The sequence below is a fragment of the Grammomys surdaster genome, unplaced genomic scaffold (genome assembly GCF_004785775.1).
Source record: "Grammomys surdaster isolate TR1022 unplaced genomic scaffold, NIH_TR_1.0 220, whole genome shotgun sequence".
NCBI classification, from domain to species: Eukaryota; Metazoa; Chordata; class Mammalia; order Rodentia; family Muridae; genus Grammomys; species Grammomys surdaster.
In genome coordinates this window covers 1,725,241-1,741,858 of record NW_021604665.1, presented here as the reverse complement: position 1 = coordinate 1,741,858, position 16,618 = coordinate 1,725,241, and the positions used below count along the sequence as shown (strand labels likewise).

Genomic DNA, 16,618 nt, shown 5'->3' with positions numbered 1-16,618 from the left:
AGTGCAGAAGAGTCTCTCCTTCTGACAACCTTAAGATCAAGATGTAGAACTCTCAGCTCCTTCTCCAGCACTATGTCGGCCTGCAGGCTACCATGCTTTCTGACATGATGATAATAGACTGAACCTCTGAAACTCTAAGCCAGACCCAATTAAATGTTTCCTTTTATAAGAATTGCCATAGTCATGGTTGTCTCTTCACAGCAATAAAATCCTAAGACACTGACTACCTTGACTTCCTTCGATGATGGACTGTCATGAAAGTGTAAGCAATTTCCTTCCCTTCCTTAAGTTGCTTTTGGTCATGGAGTGTTCTATCACAATAAGAGAAACCTAACTAAGACAATATGAAACCACCTTTAAAAATTAAAAAAAAAAAAAAAAAGAGCAAGGGGTAGAGGATGGACATAATGTTGATCTTTCTCTAAAAACGTAAGGGGCTGAGGAGATGGCTCAGTCAGTGAAGTGCTTCCAGTGCAAACATGAGGACCTATGTAAAGGCTGGGCATGGCAAAGAATACTTGTAACCACAGCACCAGAGAGTTAGGGAGTGGAAACAGGTAGATCTCAAGGCTTACTCGCCAGCTAAGCTAGCCAAAATTCCAAGTTCCAGATTTTATGAGAGGTCTTGTCTCAAATTATAATATAAAATTAAAAACAAAATTCCTTGAACTTTTTGTTTTAAAGAAGGAAGGGCTAGAAATGTGGCTCTGTTGATTAAGAGTGCTTGCCTGACATGCACATGCCCCACATGTGATCCTCAAGCACCACAAAACCTGAGTGTGGTGGCACACACCTGTAATTACATCACTCAGGAGGCACATGGATGTTTGAAGCCAACATGGACTATATAGTCTTTGTAAGAAAGAAAGAGAGAGACAGAAAGACACACACACACACAAGATCTAATGAGAAAGTCCTATTTCCACCCTGTGCCTTGGTTGGTGGGACTTTAGTACAGACAGCATTCACATATTACCTATCCACAACCCCCAGAGGCAAGCAACAACTCTGTACCTAAGAGGGGTCATTGTCCTATCAGAGAGAGAAAGAAACAGCAGAAAGTGGTGGACAAAAAAAAGCACAAAACACAATGCTACTAGCAAGTGAGAAGCAGGTACAGACTGGCTGTAAGAGCCACAGAAGCCTTGTTCTATGGACTACAAGGAAGATTTCAAGCTTTCAAAAAAAAAAGTAACTGCACAAAGTCCTTTCTAACAAAATTGTACATGAATGTCAATGCAATATAGTTGAATGTTATTTATGGAAATATATTTTTAGAAACAAACACTTAATAAAGTTGACCAGTGATTACAATAATGCTTTCCTGAAAAAGGGAGAGATGGAGGACCATCCTAGAAGAACCTCAAAGCACACAGAATTCTCAGTCTACCACTGAAGAATGAACAAGGCAGAAAAATCTCATAGTCATCTCCAAAATGGAACCAAATGCAATACTGTTTGCCTTTTAACTTACCTTCCTTTTAAAAGCTGGATTAAAAAGTAAAAAATTGAACCTAATGTTTTCCTAATGTTTCCATCATCTCCACAGCTCCTGCCCTACATCTTTATCCCCAGAGCAGCAACTCTCAGCCCCAGCCCTTCCTCCACTGAGGGACTGTGTTCCTCTTCTTCCTCTTCCTCCTCTTCCTCTTCTTCCCTAAAAATCCTTTGCACCAGTAGGGCCATAAATACAAAAAATACCAGCAAGGCTTCTGGACATCTATGCTAGCCTGCTGCATGACAAGGGATGGTTTTGTGTTGCCTGGCACCTGATTACTATTATCATAATCAATAATGAATTTTAGCACATCCCAGAAAAAAGCCAAACACCCATTAAAAAAGAAAACACTAGAAATTGTGGAATGAGGATTATGTATCCTACAATGGCATGCTCCAGGATTAATATTTCTTCATTATTATGATTATATAAGAGAATGCCATCATTCTTAGGAAATCTGTATGACTGATCCAGTGCAAAGAAATGCCTGCCGTTTATGATCAAGTGAACAATTAGTGAATCTGAGTAAAGGTTATAACTATTTTCTGTAAATTTGAAGCAGCATAAAAATAGGACATTAAAAGCTATAAGCACAAAACCAGGTATGTTGGCACAAGCCTGTAATTCCAGTACTGGGGATGTGGAGGCAGAAGAATCAGGAGTTCAAGGCCAATGTCAATTACACAGAAAGTTTGAGGTCAGCCTTAGCTACAGGAGAGCCCACTGCAGAACAAAAACACAAAAGCAAGTAAAACTTCTTAGAGCACAACTGCTAGCATTTCCTGGTACCCACTTGCAGGCCTTATCACATTTCATCCTTCTGCACTCATATATCCACAGGGAAACCATACAGAAGGTTTTGGAAACTCTCCCTAGGTCGTAAGAATGGATCCTAGATCTGTTTAATTCAGGCTAAACACTGTCTAATCTGACATCTTTCAGTCTTAGCCTTACTAGAAAAGCCACTATTTAGGTTCTAAGCACTGTTCTCATCCACTAAAATACTAAACATGCATTCTCTTTTCAGGCTCCAGGGATGCACTGTTCACTGATAAAGCATGGGCTAGGAATGAGGATGTCACTGAGGCCATCTGTATTAACACTGAAAACAGAGAAATTATTTTACCTTTAAAAATAAAATCTTTTTTTATTTTTCATTTTGAGTTTGTACATTGTGAGTGTGTGTGTGATTTGTGTATAAGTGAAGTTGCATACATGCCATGGTGGCCATGTAGAGATATGAGGACAACTTTTGAGAATCTGTTCTTTCCTCCTTCCTGTATTCGTTCAGGGATTGAGCTCAAGTCACCATGGTTTCTTGGCAGGTGCTTTCACCTGCAAATGTTTTTTCAGTTACTCATCCCTGTTCGTGTGTTCTGATTTAGCTGGGTAATCAAATAGCAATGCATTATCCCTTCCTCCCAGCTTCTTGCTATAATCTCCAAAGTCTTGTTGTTCAAAAGAACAGAAAAACTATTCAGTGGGTTAAAGGCAGATTCACAGCCCTGCCCCTGCTTAAGCAATAGTTAATAATAATAATAATAATAATAAAATAATGATGCATAGATAATACACATTAATTAAACATGATTATGTATAAGATACCTTTCTATGCATTCAAAAAGCATTCAATTTGCTGATTTAGGGTAAGATTTACTATTATATATATTTTCCAAATAGAAAAGTGAGTCATTAAAATTGTTAATTGCCCTGACTGAAAAACCTATTAAGTAGGGGCACTGGATGTGACTATAAGCAAGGAGTCTCTGATCCTAATAAAATATATATTGCCTCTCAATTTGGAAGCAAGTAAATAATAAAATGGTATGTCATCCAGTATTTTGAAGCAATTAATTCATACTTTTGCTTTAAAAGTAACTTTAACAAATATAACCTTGTACCTGCTGCTTTCTAAATGAATGAGCTCAGAGTATACTTGATGCCAAGAGGTAAAAACTCTGTAGTGAATCTCTTAGGCAGGTTTGGTTTTGGGCAGAGTAAAGAAACCTAGTGAAACTGACATTAATACCTGAATGCGCTGAGGTGAGGCTACCGCAGAGTCGGTGGAAATTATCTGGATGCGCGGGGAGGGGCTGGTCATCCCTGGAGATTCCGGCCAAGAGGTCTGTGTACGTGGTACCTGTGGATGAGAACACAGGGTTTAGGAAGGCACCCAGTGACTTCCTAAGAACTATACATTTCTTTGTTTCTTAAAGGCAAGGTCTTATAAAGTCCATGCCGGCCTCAAACTATTGAACTACTGACCCTCCTGTTTCTACCTCCCAAGTACCAGGACTATAGGTGTGCACAACCATTCCTAGCAGGAGCATGCCTCTTGCTCTTGTTGTGGCCTTTAATGACCAACTTGACTACTGTGGTATCAACACAGCACAACAAAGGAAATGGTGAGATACTGCCCGTGATGGTCCTAAGAAAACACCATCTTAAAATAGCTGCTTCTGATGTTGAAAACATAAGGATAAACCAAATCAGATCTGTTTTTCATGACCTTTTTAAAAAAGCTATCAGAATAACTTTTTAAAAAGAGATGTTCTTTGAAGTTTTTCCACTGTTTCCAAAGCCAGTAAAACTCCTTTTTTGTGATAACTTTAAATAGGAAGTCTTTCACAACACTGCAAGGGATGGATGACAAATGGAATCAGCATAGCCCTCAAAATTTTTGAGAGCAGCATTTATGGAAGAGTTTGGCAACCGCCTAGACTCAGGCAGAACCAAGTTGGGCAAAGTTCACCATGAACACAAGGGTCTCACACTTAGTCAGTACCTACCAAAGGCGAGGATCAACGTGCTGAGTGGTCACCTGGGTACCTAAAGTAAGAAGACAGTATTTTCCTAGATTAAAAGTATATCATGAACCAATATTATACAAAGGTGGCATGTTTCCCACACCCTAAAATATATTTCCCTAATTTGTTCTGTGAGACCAGTATTGCTCAATACCTTATAAGATGACATGAAAATTATCTTACAAATATAGATGTAAAAATTTGACAAAAACAAAACAACTGAATCCAGTGGCATGCCTAAATGTAGCTTTCCTAAGGAATGCAAGTCTGGCTCAGTGCATGAAAATCACAGTTCAGCAAGAGCTGCAAGATCACTTCAGTGGACAAAACAGACAGAAAGCACTTGACAAAACCCAACACCCTTTCATGATTTAAAAGAAACAAAGCAAAACAAAAACACCAAAAACCCAATGAATTGAGGAAAGCACTCAAGCTGATAACTGATAGAGGACAAAAGCTTTCCCCCAAGATGAGAAACAAGACCAGGTATGTTTTCACCACTGTGTGAATGTACTGGAACTGCTAACTGGGAAACTAGGTAGAGAGAGAAGAAAACTAAAGGGGTTTGGGGGAGAGCGAAAGGAGAAGAAAGATGAGGGAAGCAGATATATACCATTATTTAAAAAAAAATTAATATGCATATTAAATGTTATTTCATAAAAATCTTACAGAACCCACAAAAATTCCTTTACAACTAGTCAGAATTCCCAAGGTTGCAGGTACAAGATTAACTGCATTTCTATACACTGACAATAGCAATCTGAAAACAAAATTAAGAAAATAATCTCACTGATGCTATAACATAAAAAAGAACAAAACATGGGAATAAAGGTAACAAAGCAAGTATAAACAATCCAGGTATAATGGCTCACAAATGTAATCCCAGAAACTTGAAGCAGTGGATTGCTGTTTTGAGGCCAACCAGAGATGCATAAACCAGCTTAGATTAGAGTGAGAGCTTGTTCTTGTCTACCTCCCCCACCCAACCCCCACCCCAAAAAAGGCAAGGAAAAGAAAACAAATACCCAGAAAATACCACTGAAAGAATTAAAACAGCCTAAGTTGAAAGACATCTGTGTTCACAGACCAGAATACAATGATAATAGGCACTGCATCCTAGACTGACAGATTCAATGTCATCCCTGCTGAAAACCCAGGTATTCTTTTCTCTCCGTGTATTGATCTGCTGGTCCTAAAAATCTACGTAAAATGCAAGGAATCCAGAACAAAACAATCTTGTAAAAGAAAATGAATATGTAGGTGGACTCACACCTCTATATTTCAAACATCCTAAAACCTACAGTAATCAAAGCAATGTGGGGATCTACCACTCTCACTTCTGGAAGAAGTGTAGTATTTAAGACAACCAAGTTCTGGGATTACCCAAGTGTCATTAACAGATGATGGATAACGAAAATACAATTAGAAGAAAAACAAGGCAGAGAGTTTGGCCAAGGGGACAGTCGTCCCTGAAGGGGAAGTTCAATTGGGAATTCCAGCTGACTACTTCAACTTCCCCAGTCTATTTCTTTTTCTTTTTTTTCCCTTTGGTTTTTCAAGACAGGGTTTCTCTGTGTAGTTTTGGCTGTCCTGGAACTCACGCTGTAGACCAGGCTGGCCTCAGAAATCCGCCTGCCTCTGCCTCCCAAGTGCTTGGATTAAAGGCGTGCACCACCACCGCCCGGGCGGGCTCCCCAGTTTATTTCTGCTGGCTGTAGTAAGTACTCAGTTTGATGTCATCTCTCTTTGTGACTATGTTTTCTTGTGCTTGGAAGCCTCACCCCACAGAGACACACTGTTCTGCCTACAACTAATGAGGGGCTGGCTCTCCAGCTGGCTGCCTTAACAGGCTTCCTAAGTTAGTTTCTACTAAATGTTTGTAAGCCACTGGTTTCTGCTATTATTTGTTCTTTTACTTAAAAGCTTCACCTGAGGGTAAACATTCTGCTCTGCTGGAGACTATCTCTATTAGGAACTCCAGACAAATGCCTCAACTATTCTAGTCAATTTCTGCTAGATGTTTTGAGCTCCAGTTTTGAAAATGTCTCTTGCCATTTAGTCTTTTATATATCTTTCTCCAGACTATATAAAGCAGGCTAAGGGATTTCAGGTTTCTCTGAGGGTCAATAAAATTAGAAAGTAGAGATAAAAATATGTGAATTATATTGTTATTGTGAATCATGTTTAATTTTTTTTAAAATAATGAGTGAACAAAGTTTTCCACTTGAGATTAGGTTTGTATACCTGTAATCTCAGCACTTGTGAGGCCAAGACAGAAAGATTCAGAGTTGGAAGCCAGTCTGGACTATACAGCAAGATTCTGTCTCCAAAAAAAAAAAAAAAAAAAACCAAAAACAGAAACTCTTACTTAATTCCTAGTAAGAAACAGGACAGAGGTCAGCTCTGAGGAGGAAGGAGGAGCGAATGAAAATGAAAAATAGAAGTGTCTAAATTTCTAGAATTTAGGAAATTCTCTTCTTCCTCCCTCATTCTTCGACCTGCCATCCCTCCCTTTCTGTCTTAGGAGACAGGATAGCATGTATGCCAGACTAGCTTCAAGCCCAGTATGTAGCCAAGGATAATTTTTGAATGTCTGATCTTCCTTCTTCCACCTCCTATGTACTGAGATTACAGATGAGTGCTTTGCGTAAATTAGGCAAGCACTCTACCAAATGAGCTACATTCTATACCCCCTATTCTCAACCTGGGTGGTAGTTACATGGAAACATTCTGTGATAATTCATTGAGTTTTACAATCAATAGAATTTAAATATATATATATATATATATAAATTGTTTATATATAATTTATTTTAATAAATTATTTTAGTTAATTGTGATATATATCTCACTAAAAATTTATATATATATCACTAACAAATTTGTCTTTTAAATAACCAAGTGTATTCAAAAATATTTTATAGATACCCAGGAAAGATTTTCAAACCACAAAACTACGGCAACCATTGGGCCTATGTCATACTTGAACCTGAGCTGGGCTATGAGAGTGCTGCTTTTAAGCTTTGCAGTCTGGTCCAAGTACAGGCTATACTTTCTGGAATCTGGCTTCTTTACTTGCATAAGCATATACTTGCCATGCTCATGACTCCTTATTTCAGAAGCACAGGGTTACAGATAAAGTGTAATGATACAATGCCTGCCTAGCACACACAAAAGCACTAAATGCAACCTCATTTATAAAAAGAAGACCAAAGGACTCCACCTGGGTTGGATGGGGAAGCATACTGGCAGTGAATTCAGTATTAAATTCAGGTCAAGTGATGTAGCAAGATGGTTTCCTGCTGCTGCTACATTATTTGCAATAAGTATGGTGATTGGGGAGGAACTAATGTGGGCAAGCTATGGAGAAACCAGAGGAAGTTTCCCTTTTTCTGAGATAGGGTCTTACTAGGTAGCCCTCTTCACTAAGCTTATTGCAAATAATGTAGCAACAGCAGGAAACTATCCTGCTTCATATCATTCTTCTTGTTACTTTATCAATTTGTAATAGGAAGGTACAATATAGGCCTAATACCCAGTCCAATATATTGTCAATAAAAAGACTATTGTCATCTATCTTAACTTAAAAGACTATAGTTCTGTACCTGGCTTATGTCTTGGCTTTAGAGTGAATGTCATCTGAAAACCATCCTCTCAAATCTGTTCTCTCAAAGTAAATAGCCTGAGTTGGCTGTGAGTCTTCAACCCTGTCAGAAATCCAGAATGACTGAATTAACTGAAGATATGGGAAGCACAAAGCATAGCTTCTAAAACTTAGCCAATTTATAGAGACCACTGAACACCTAAACAGTCCCTATACTTCAAAATGTTGAAGCATATGGTCTTTAGCATTCTGGCCCAGGATCATCTGACAGACCTACAATGCACAATATTGAAGGGCTGATCACTCAGTCTTGGCAGATATAATCAGTCGACTATTCTGCAAGTGTGTCCTTTTTCTGTAGATGAAAAGAGGCAATTTTGCCTAGTGGCTGTCTTGCCACTACTGGAATTCCAGAGATGCTCAATTTTTTCTCAGAATCCAAGAAAGGGAAGCTGTCAGGAGCAGACAGGTCTCTAGTCAAATGATCTTTAATAAAAAAAAAGTCTCTACCATCAATTCTGTGGACTTCTGACATTTTTGAAAACCATCTATCTATGTAAAGCAATCTGGACTGTTGTCTATTAATTCCTCTCAGCGATTTCTAATTAAAATCTAGAAAATGCCCTAACAATAAACTCAGAGCCAATGAATTTGCTATTAGGCCCTTAACTCACATTGCTTAATCATCTAAAAATAGTTTTAAAAAAGGGACTGGGTGTAAGCCCTGTACCCACCGATTTTTAATTAATAGAAGAAATTATACCAATGAAACCCTTGAATTTGTATCAAAATAAATTTTGTACCATCTAAGAAATTATAACTTCAGCTTAGTAAGAGTTATACAGATTTCTACCAATAGGTTATGGCTATGTCATCCATCTGTAATTGGCTTTTTTTAAATTGACAGCAACCTAAAATTTTTAAACCATGAAGCTGGGTATTATGGGACACATCATGACCCCAGCACTTGAGAGGCTGAGCCAGGTGGATCTGATAAGTTCAAGGCCAGCCAGATCTACATAAAGTTTTAGGACAAGCCAGGGCTACCTAGTAAGACCCTATCTCAGAAAAAGGGAAGCTTCCTCTAGTTTCTCCATAGCTTGCCCACATTAGTTCCTCCCCAATCACCATGCTTATTGCAAATAATGCAACAGCAGCAGGAAACCATCCTACTACAAAGTGAATAGCTTCAAGCACCTTTGGGAGTCAGTATGTAGGGATGCTCAATTCTGGCAGTGATAAGGCTAGTAGTCTAGACTCCTGAGGTCTTAGAGATGGAATATGGTAGCTGTGCTATGCTTTTGTGCTGCTTTAACAGATAACAGAAAAATAATGTAAATGGAGGAATTATTTCTATTTCACTGTTTCAGTCACCACAGAGGTAATGAGGCAGCATAGCTGCCCTCTCTTGGCAAGCAAGAAACAGAAAAAGAGTAAGGGAAGGGACCACAGAAATACAATCCTCAAAGACACACTCCCAGGATCTAACTCCTGCAACAAACCACCACATCCTACATTTCACCACTTCCCACTAACATCATTTTATACTCTTATCAAGCGATTAATCCATTTGTCTGGTCAATGCCTTCATTATCTAACTGTCTCGTGAAATGCTACTGATAGAGCTTCCATTTTTCAGCCCTAGTAAGTTGACAATTGAGGTCAAATATTGCAATGTTATCAGAAGCAGCATAAAGATGGTCTTACTTAAAAGTAAGGTGATATCATAACAGGACCTCTAAGAAATGCTTGCAAGTGTCTGAATTTAGATACTAGCATTATAAATAAACCTGGAAATACATTCTCCTTCCATATGTATATTGGGAAACATTCAGCACAGTGATAAAATGTCAGCCTGATAACAAAACATAAAAACACCAGCTACACTTCCACCTAGTCTAAGCTTCTGCTTTCTGTCTTTTCTTGCGTGTGATCTCAGTGCCAGCTAAGTCTGTGCCTTAGCTATCTTCTACCTCCTTCAACTTCTCAGCTTGCAGAGGACAGATTCAATTAATGCTCAAGTATGTTGCCAGGCAACATTCATGTTTATGTGTAATTCCTTGGGTAAAGTACTTGTGCTTTAACAAAACTACTAGTATAAAGAACTCTAGAGCTGAGAGTGTGGCTCAATAGTAGAGCCTTGTCTTCTATCAAAGGGCCCTAGATTCCAATCCCCAGCAATGCTTATCTGGGTGTGGTGGCAGTCACCTATAATCCCAGCACCAAGGATGCTGTGAGTAGAGAGACTGAAATAAGAAAAATGAGCTATGTAAAAGCATATGCCTTTAATCCCAGCACTCAGGAGGCAGAGGCAGGTGTATCCCTAAGGCCAGCCTGTTCTACACAGGGAAATGCCATCTTGGGGTGAGGTGGGAGACTATACTGGCTGGTTTTGTGTGTCAACTTGACACAAGCTGGAGTTATCAGAGAGGAAGGAGCCTCCCTTGAGGAAATGCCCCCATGAGATCCAGCTGTAAGACATTTTCTCAATTAGTGACCAAGAGGGGAGGGCCCATTGTGCGTGGTGCCTTCCCTGGACTAGTAGTCTTGGGTTCTACAAGAAAGCAAGCTGAGCAAGCCAGGGGAAGCAAGCCACTAAGCAGTATTCTTCCATGGCTTCTGCATGCACTCCTGCTTCCAAGTTCCTACCCCGAGTGAGTTCCTGTCCTGACTTCCTTTTTTGCTTTTGTTTTTTGTTTGTTTTTTCCTGTCCTGATTTCCTTTGGTGATGAACAGCAATGTGAAAGTGTAAGCTGAATAAATCCTTTCCTCCCCAACTTGCTTCTTTGTCATGATGTTTGTGCAGGAATAGAAACCCCAACACAGACAGAAACTCTGTATCCAAAAAAAAAACCCAAATAAATCAAGGAAGGATCCCATAAAAATGTGTGCAAAGTTGGTTATGAAGGTGTACAGGTATGTTTGGACACAGATCTTTTTATGGTTTGCAGCTTAGACTAAAAGGGTGAAGGCAGCTGTTGAACTTCACTTCTTTCTAAAGTTATACATATATTTCCAACACAGGGATCATCTTTGCTATCTCCATAGTCTAATTAAAGCCCTGTATCTGTGGCTTGCCTTCAATGTCCCTCAAACTGGCTTGATTGTCTCCTATGGGCTCCACAGTCCTGGATATTGGCACTCTTCACAGGGCACTACCCTATCTGTTCAGTGACCTAAGAACAGGAATACATGACTATTTCTCTTCTGAATGCTTCGTGAAGGAACAATGATATCTTAGGGAAAGAATAAGAAGTCTCTGTTTTGCAGCCTTGAGTTTGGACTTTGCTTAGATCTTCTGTCTGCTAATTAGACATCATGTAGGTACAGCTCAGTGCCTCCCTTGGAAGTTTATTACATAAACCAAGGACATAGATGGGTTCTCAAAATGTAAGTTCAGATTTTCTCACATTCTCCCATCACTGCACAGCACTGCCTCCCACAGTCATCTGCTGAAAAAAATAAAAATTTAAGTTGAGGAATATCTGCACAACATGGAGGCAATGTACAAATAGCAAAACTTCTAAATTCAGGTTACAACATTTCCATAGAGCAAAACAGTTCAAACATAGTACAGAAAAATCAGCAAACAAACCTAATAATATGTTACAAATCTCAATCAGGAACTTCTGAATTCTTAATATACAGGGGAAATAATGAACAATGCAAATGTCTAAAGGGCTACAGGCAGCCTAGGCTAATAAGAACCATATCCTTTTGTATCTGCTTCAAATGACCATGGTATTTGGGTCACTGTGTTAAAGTTTGCATCACCTGTGTAGCAGGTTTCATCGGAGGGGAACTGATGAGCTGCTCCTAGACTGTAGAGTCTACCTCTGTTTTAGTTTGGAATTTCTACTGCTGTGACCATGACCATGACATGACCAAAGCAACTTAGAGAAGAAATTGTTTATTTCACCTCACACCTCACAGTACATTACCAAGAGACAAAATGGGAATCTGGAGGCAGAAACTGAGGCAAAGACCATGGAGGATTTCTGCTTACTGGCTAGTTCAAGGCTATCTCAGTCCATATTCTTATATACTCCAGAACTACCTGCCGAAGGGTGGTACCACCCACAATGGGCTGGGCCCACCCATATGAATCATTAATCAAGAAAATGCCCAATGGCTGGCTTGCTCACAGACCATTCTTATTTATATAGAGGCATTTTCTTTCTTTCTTTCTTTCTTTCTTTCTTTCTTTCTTTCTTTCTTTCTTTCTTTTTTTTTTTTTTTTTGAGACAGGGTTTCTCTGTGTAGCCCTGGCTGTCCTGGAACTCACTCTGTAGACCAGGCTGGCTTCAAACTCAGAAATTCACCTGCCTCTGCCTCCCAAGTGCTGGGATTAAAGGCGTGCAACACCACCGCCCGGCTAGAGGCATTTTCTTAACTGTGGTTACTTCTCAACTTGAAAAAAAAACTAACCAGGACAACTCCTTATGTAACACAAAAGACTGAAAAGTTATTAGTCCAGCTGATGAGCTATGCTCTCTTGATGACCTACAAGTTCTGCACTTGAAGCCTTTAAAGGCTCAAATTTAAACAATATAGATGAACACACACACACACACACACAGACACACAGACACAGAATCTGTAAGGCAGATGGATTAAAAGTCCCAGTTCAGCCTGGGTGCCAAAGGAGACCTTTTCTTGAAACTAAAAAAAAAAAAAGCCAACAACTATATTTCACAATTATGTAAAACAGTGTGATATTTAATAGCAATCTGGTTCATAATATTTTGTTTATAGGCAGATTATCTGCCAAAAACAATCAATGTACTCACCACACTCTCAACTAGTCCCTAGTTGAGAAAGAAAAAAAAGCCTCTAGTACTTGAGCATAATAGTTATGAATTCCTCCAAATACACAACTGTATTCTAAACACTGTGTTTTACTAACAGCTTTGGAAACAAGTTTCTACTAAAATACAGTGCTTAGAGCTGCCCCCCTCTGTCCGTTCATGCATACACAAGTAAAACTAGAGATTTCCTGTGCTACCCTACCCCACTAGTTTGCTTTCTTCTATTCCTCCCCACCCCACTAGCACACACACACACTCACCAGCCAATTGTTCCCAGCAGCTTTATTTACATTGTTTTCCCTCAGCAACTTCCCAAGCCAAATAGTAACCAAATCAACCAGGGGTTGGTGGGTAGCCTTCAAACTCTGCTGTGCAGATTCCATTTACCATACCAGGCAAGGGTCCTTTCTGTGACCCTGCTTTGCTGAAGGCCAAGTATACCATCATTCACTGTAACCAAGGAAGCAAAATCAAAGTGTTTCTGCTGTTCTGCCAGCTAGCTGCTGAAGCAGTCTGTTGACTACCTTGATGACCTACTTCTGGGAAGATGTATGTTATTTTACCAAGGCTTCCCTTTACCTAGACTCCTGTGGCTTTGTTAAACCCTCTCCCCACTATCCTTCCCTTTGCAGATCACCTTTCTTTAGTTAATTTGCAGAATGTTACTATGGAGAATGAACAACTAGAAGCAATTTTTAAACTACATGGCATAGAGAGAAGATTTAGAGAACATGCCCAATGGCTTGCCTACAGACCATTCTAGAGGCATTTTCTTAGACAGTCTGTATACTGTATCTTCAAGTCCACTATGCCAAAGCTAATATTTCTATAGCTATGGAATCTCTGAAGCATAGACAACAACACATGGTCGGCACTACATTCAAAAACCACCCCAAGGACAACAGAATGGACTTGTTTGCTGTCTTTAAGAGCTAAAGTTAACCTATAAGCCCATTTGCCCAAAGACAGATGACTTTCTGGTATGCTGGGGGCTGTTGTTCATGTAAGATAAGTGTTTTCACTTCAGTAAACAAGGTTGGTCACCCCAACTGCATAGTCTGTGTACAGTTGCAGGTACATAGGCAGGAAGTACATCAGGATATATACTTGCTCCCAACTGGACAATGGCTAGAAATACCATAGCCTTGTGGGTGTCAACTTGACTATATCTGGAACGAACTACAATCCAGAAATGGAGGGCACACTTATGACCCAGATCGAGAAGCTGGAAGACACAAACTTTTGATCCAGATCTTGAGGCTGCAAGACACATATGCCTTTAATACAGATTTTGAGGCACACCTTTAATTTGGGCCACACCTACTGCTGGAGGCCTACATAAAGACAGTGGAAGAAAGAAGGATTTGTTCTTTGCCTGCTTGTACTTACTTGCCAGCACATCTGTTGGAACCTACTTCTTCAGGACTCGAGATCATACACAAGACCAGCTGAAAGACCAAGCCTTACTTAATGTAACTGAGCAACTACTAGATTCTTGGACTTCCCATTCATAGCTAGCTATTGTTTGGTTAGTTGGACTGCAGCCGGTAGATCATTCCAATAACTTCCATATATATATCACACACACACACACACACACACACACACTCATTCCATAAGTTCTGTGACTCTAGAGAACCCTAATACAGCATCTTGAATAGCCTTGTGGGTCCTGCCTTTAAAAGCACTCAAGTAACCTAATTCAGTGCCATTTCTCTAGGAATCCCAGGTATGGACCTGGCCATTGTCCATCTTCCTGGCCAGTATTTAATAAGACTTGCTTTAATTGGACAATCATGGATTCAGCCTTTCTCCTCATAATTTTCAGGTTTAACATGACCTACATCAATCAAACATATGCCCAGCACACAAACAGAGCAGAGCTGAGGTCCTAGTCTAAAGTCTGGGTAGGAAAAAGGGCAACAAATGTGTCAGTATATGAAGGATTCCAGAGGTGCACAGGATGGCTTCAAGTTTCAGCCAACTCTTCCTCCAAGGCCACTGAGGGAAGAAAGCTCCTGAGACACCAGTGAGTTTAGAGATTCTCTGGCTTGGAAACACAGATATCTGCTATGAGGCCTGAGGGTACTCTCCTATTTGATCCAGGCACACATGGTTTTAATAATTAGTACAAGATGAATGTTTGGTCATCAAAACAAAGCAACAGTATAAGAAGGAAGAAAGAAGTTTAGTGTGCCATTTTTGTTTTGTTTTAACATGGGCTGGAGACAAAAGTGGATATAGTAAATTTTAAAACTTAAGTTCAAGTTGGACTAGGGAAGTGGATCAGTCCAGAGAGTGCTTGCCTAGCATGCAGTATGCCCTAGGTTAGTTAGATCCTCAGCACTACATAAACCAGGCATGGTAACAAAGGTTTGTGGCCCCAGCACATGGAGAGGTAAATGCAGGAACATCAGAAGTTCGAGGGCCCTTGGCTACATAGTGTGTTCTAGGGCCAGCTTGGCCTCAGAGAAACAAAACAAACACCACCACCCTTTTTCCACTTTAAGTTTGTATGTGTACTGATTTAAAGCAATGTAAGTTAAACGCCCATTTATTCTTCAGATTCTAGGACACAGATACGATTTCAAAAGAACATTTCAGGAAGATGAGGCTCTTTTTAGAAAAGGCAGACTGAACGTCCTTCCATCAACAACTACTTACAGTTCCAAGAATTCACTGGCTATTGCCTGATATTTTTCTTAAAATTTAAGAACTTCCAACGAAGGTTACCCTGCAAGACCACATATAGTGCTAAAGTTTGGTACTTTGAATAATCTTATTTTTCTCAAGTCTAAAATAGGTATCTTTCATATTTTCCTTATTTTTTTTTAAAAAGCTTGTCTTGTAGCCCATCTAGGAAGCAAGAAAATTATTAGGATAAGGTATAAAAGTATTTTGTCCTCTTGACTATTAAAGAATTGTCTCTGAAAACTTTTAAAAACTAGGCTGTTTCTTTACCTACAAAGCTACACAGAACTATCCTGGTGAGCTTAGTTTATCAAAACATTCAAACTAAGTATCATGGCTCCTGTGTAGGAAGCTTTGGGTCCATTCGTTGATTATTCTAAGTCTTTGCTTACTTATAAAACTGAGCTCAGTGCCTCCTTGCTTCATTGAAAGGTTTCTATGAAGTAGTTAAGAGCAACCTGTAATCTATTTACAGCATTCTCATTCTTCTTTCTGGGAGGGAATCAAATACAGTGCTGTCTTAAGACCAAGAAAGATGTCCTCATCCAGCAGCAGCAGAGGCTCTATGTCTGATATTTTTGTTAACAAAGCAGTTTCACTTTCTAATTTCTAATTTTCTAATTGACAAGAGGGTATAATTTCCCAAATCTTTTTAAAGGATTGGACACTAGCCATATACCTCAAATGCAGTGAAAATTCAGGATACTGGTACTCTCTATAAAAGAGCAGTATTTCTTTGTACCAAGACACAGCACAAGCATTACTTTGGAAAATGTAAGCTACAACTCTTGTGCAAGGACACCAAGCTTCCTCATGTTCTCCCTTCTGACAACTCCTCTGTCACCTCAGTTCTCATATCACAAGTCTAATCTTACTTTTTCTAACATCACTTTTCTTAAAGTTCCACAGTATCCACTTCTTTTTCTTACTGCCCTTAAGTCACAGCTTATTTAAGGATGTGCATCCAGCTGAGCTTGATTATCCTATCAGCTATGGTATCTACACTTGACTAACAGGACACATGCATTAAAACTAGACTGTTTTCCTTTGACTTCTCCTGAATGTAAGTATATTACGTTGTTTATATGCAAATGCCTATATTTTTCTATTAATATCATTTTTGGATAATAAAAAGATGTAAAAAATGTCAGTCTATTAAGAGGGCAACGGATGTGAAGTAAATGGATCACAGTTCATGCTCAATGGGGTA

At 39.4% G+C, this 16,618-nt stretch overlaps 1 protein-coding gene across 8 annotated transcripts in view; it reads right to left on the bottom strand.

Moving 5' to 3' along the window:
• Nr2c2 (nuclear receptor subfamily 2 group C member 2) overlaps positions 1 to 16,618 on the bottom strand; it is a 70,413-nt gene that overhangs the window by 27,864 nt on the left and 25,931 nt on the right. For 4 of the 8 annotated variants that reach the window (XR_003712105.1, XM_028772984.1, XM_028772978.1 and 1 more), the window contains one exon: positions 3,528 to 3,638. Coding sequence is in view for 7 of the 8 variants with exons in the window: in XM_028772978.1 (XP_028628811.1) it covers positions 3,528 to 3,638 (111 nt within the window). In the remaining variant the exon portion in view is untranslated. Of the gene's footprint in view, positions 1 to 3,527; positions 3,639 to 4,287; positions 4,328 to 7,910; positions 7,932 to 16,618 lie in introns of those variants that run through there. The other 4 variants (XM_028772980.1, XM_028772982.1, XM_028772981.1 and 1 more) reach the window with 2 other exon arrangements.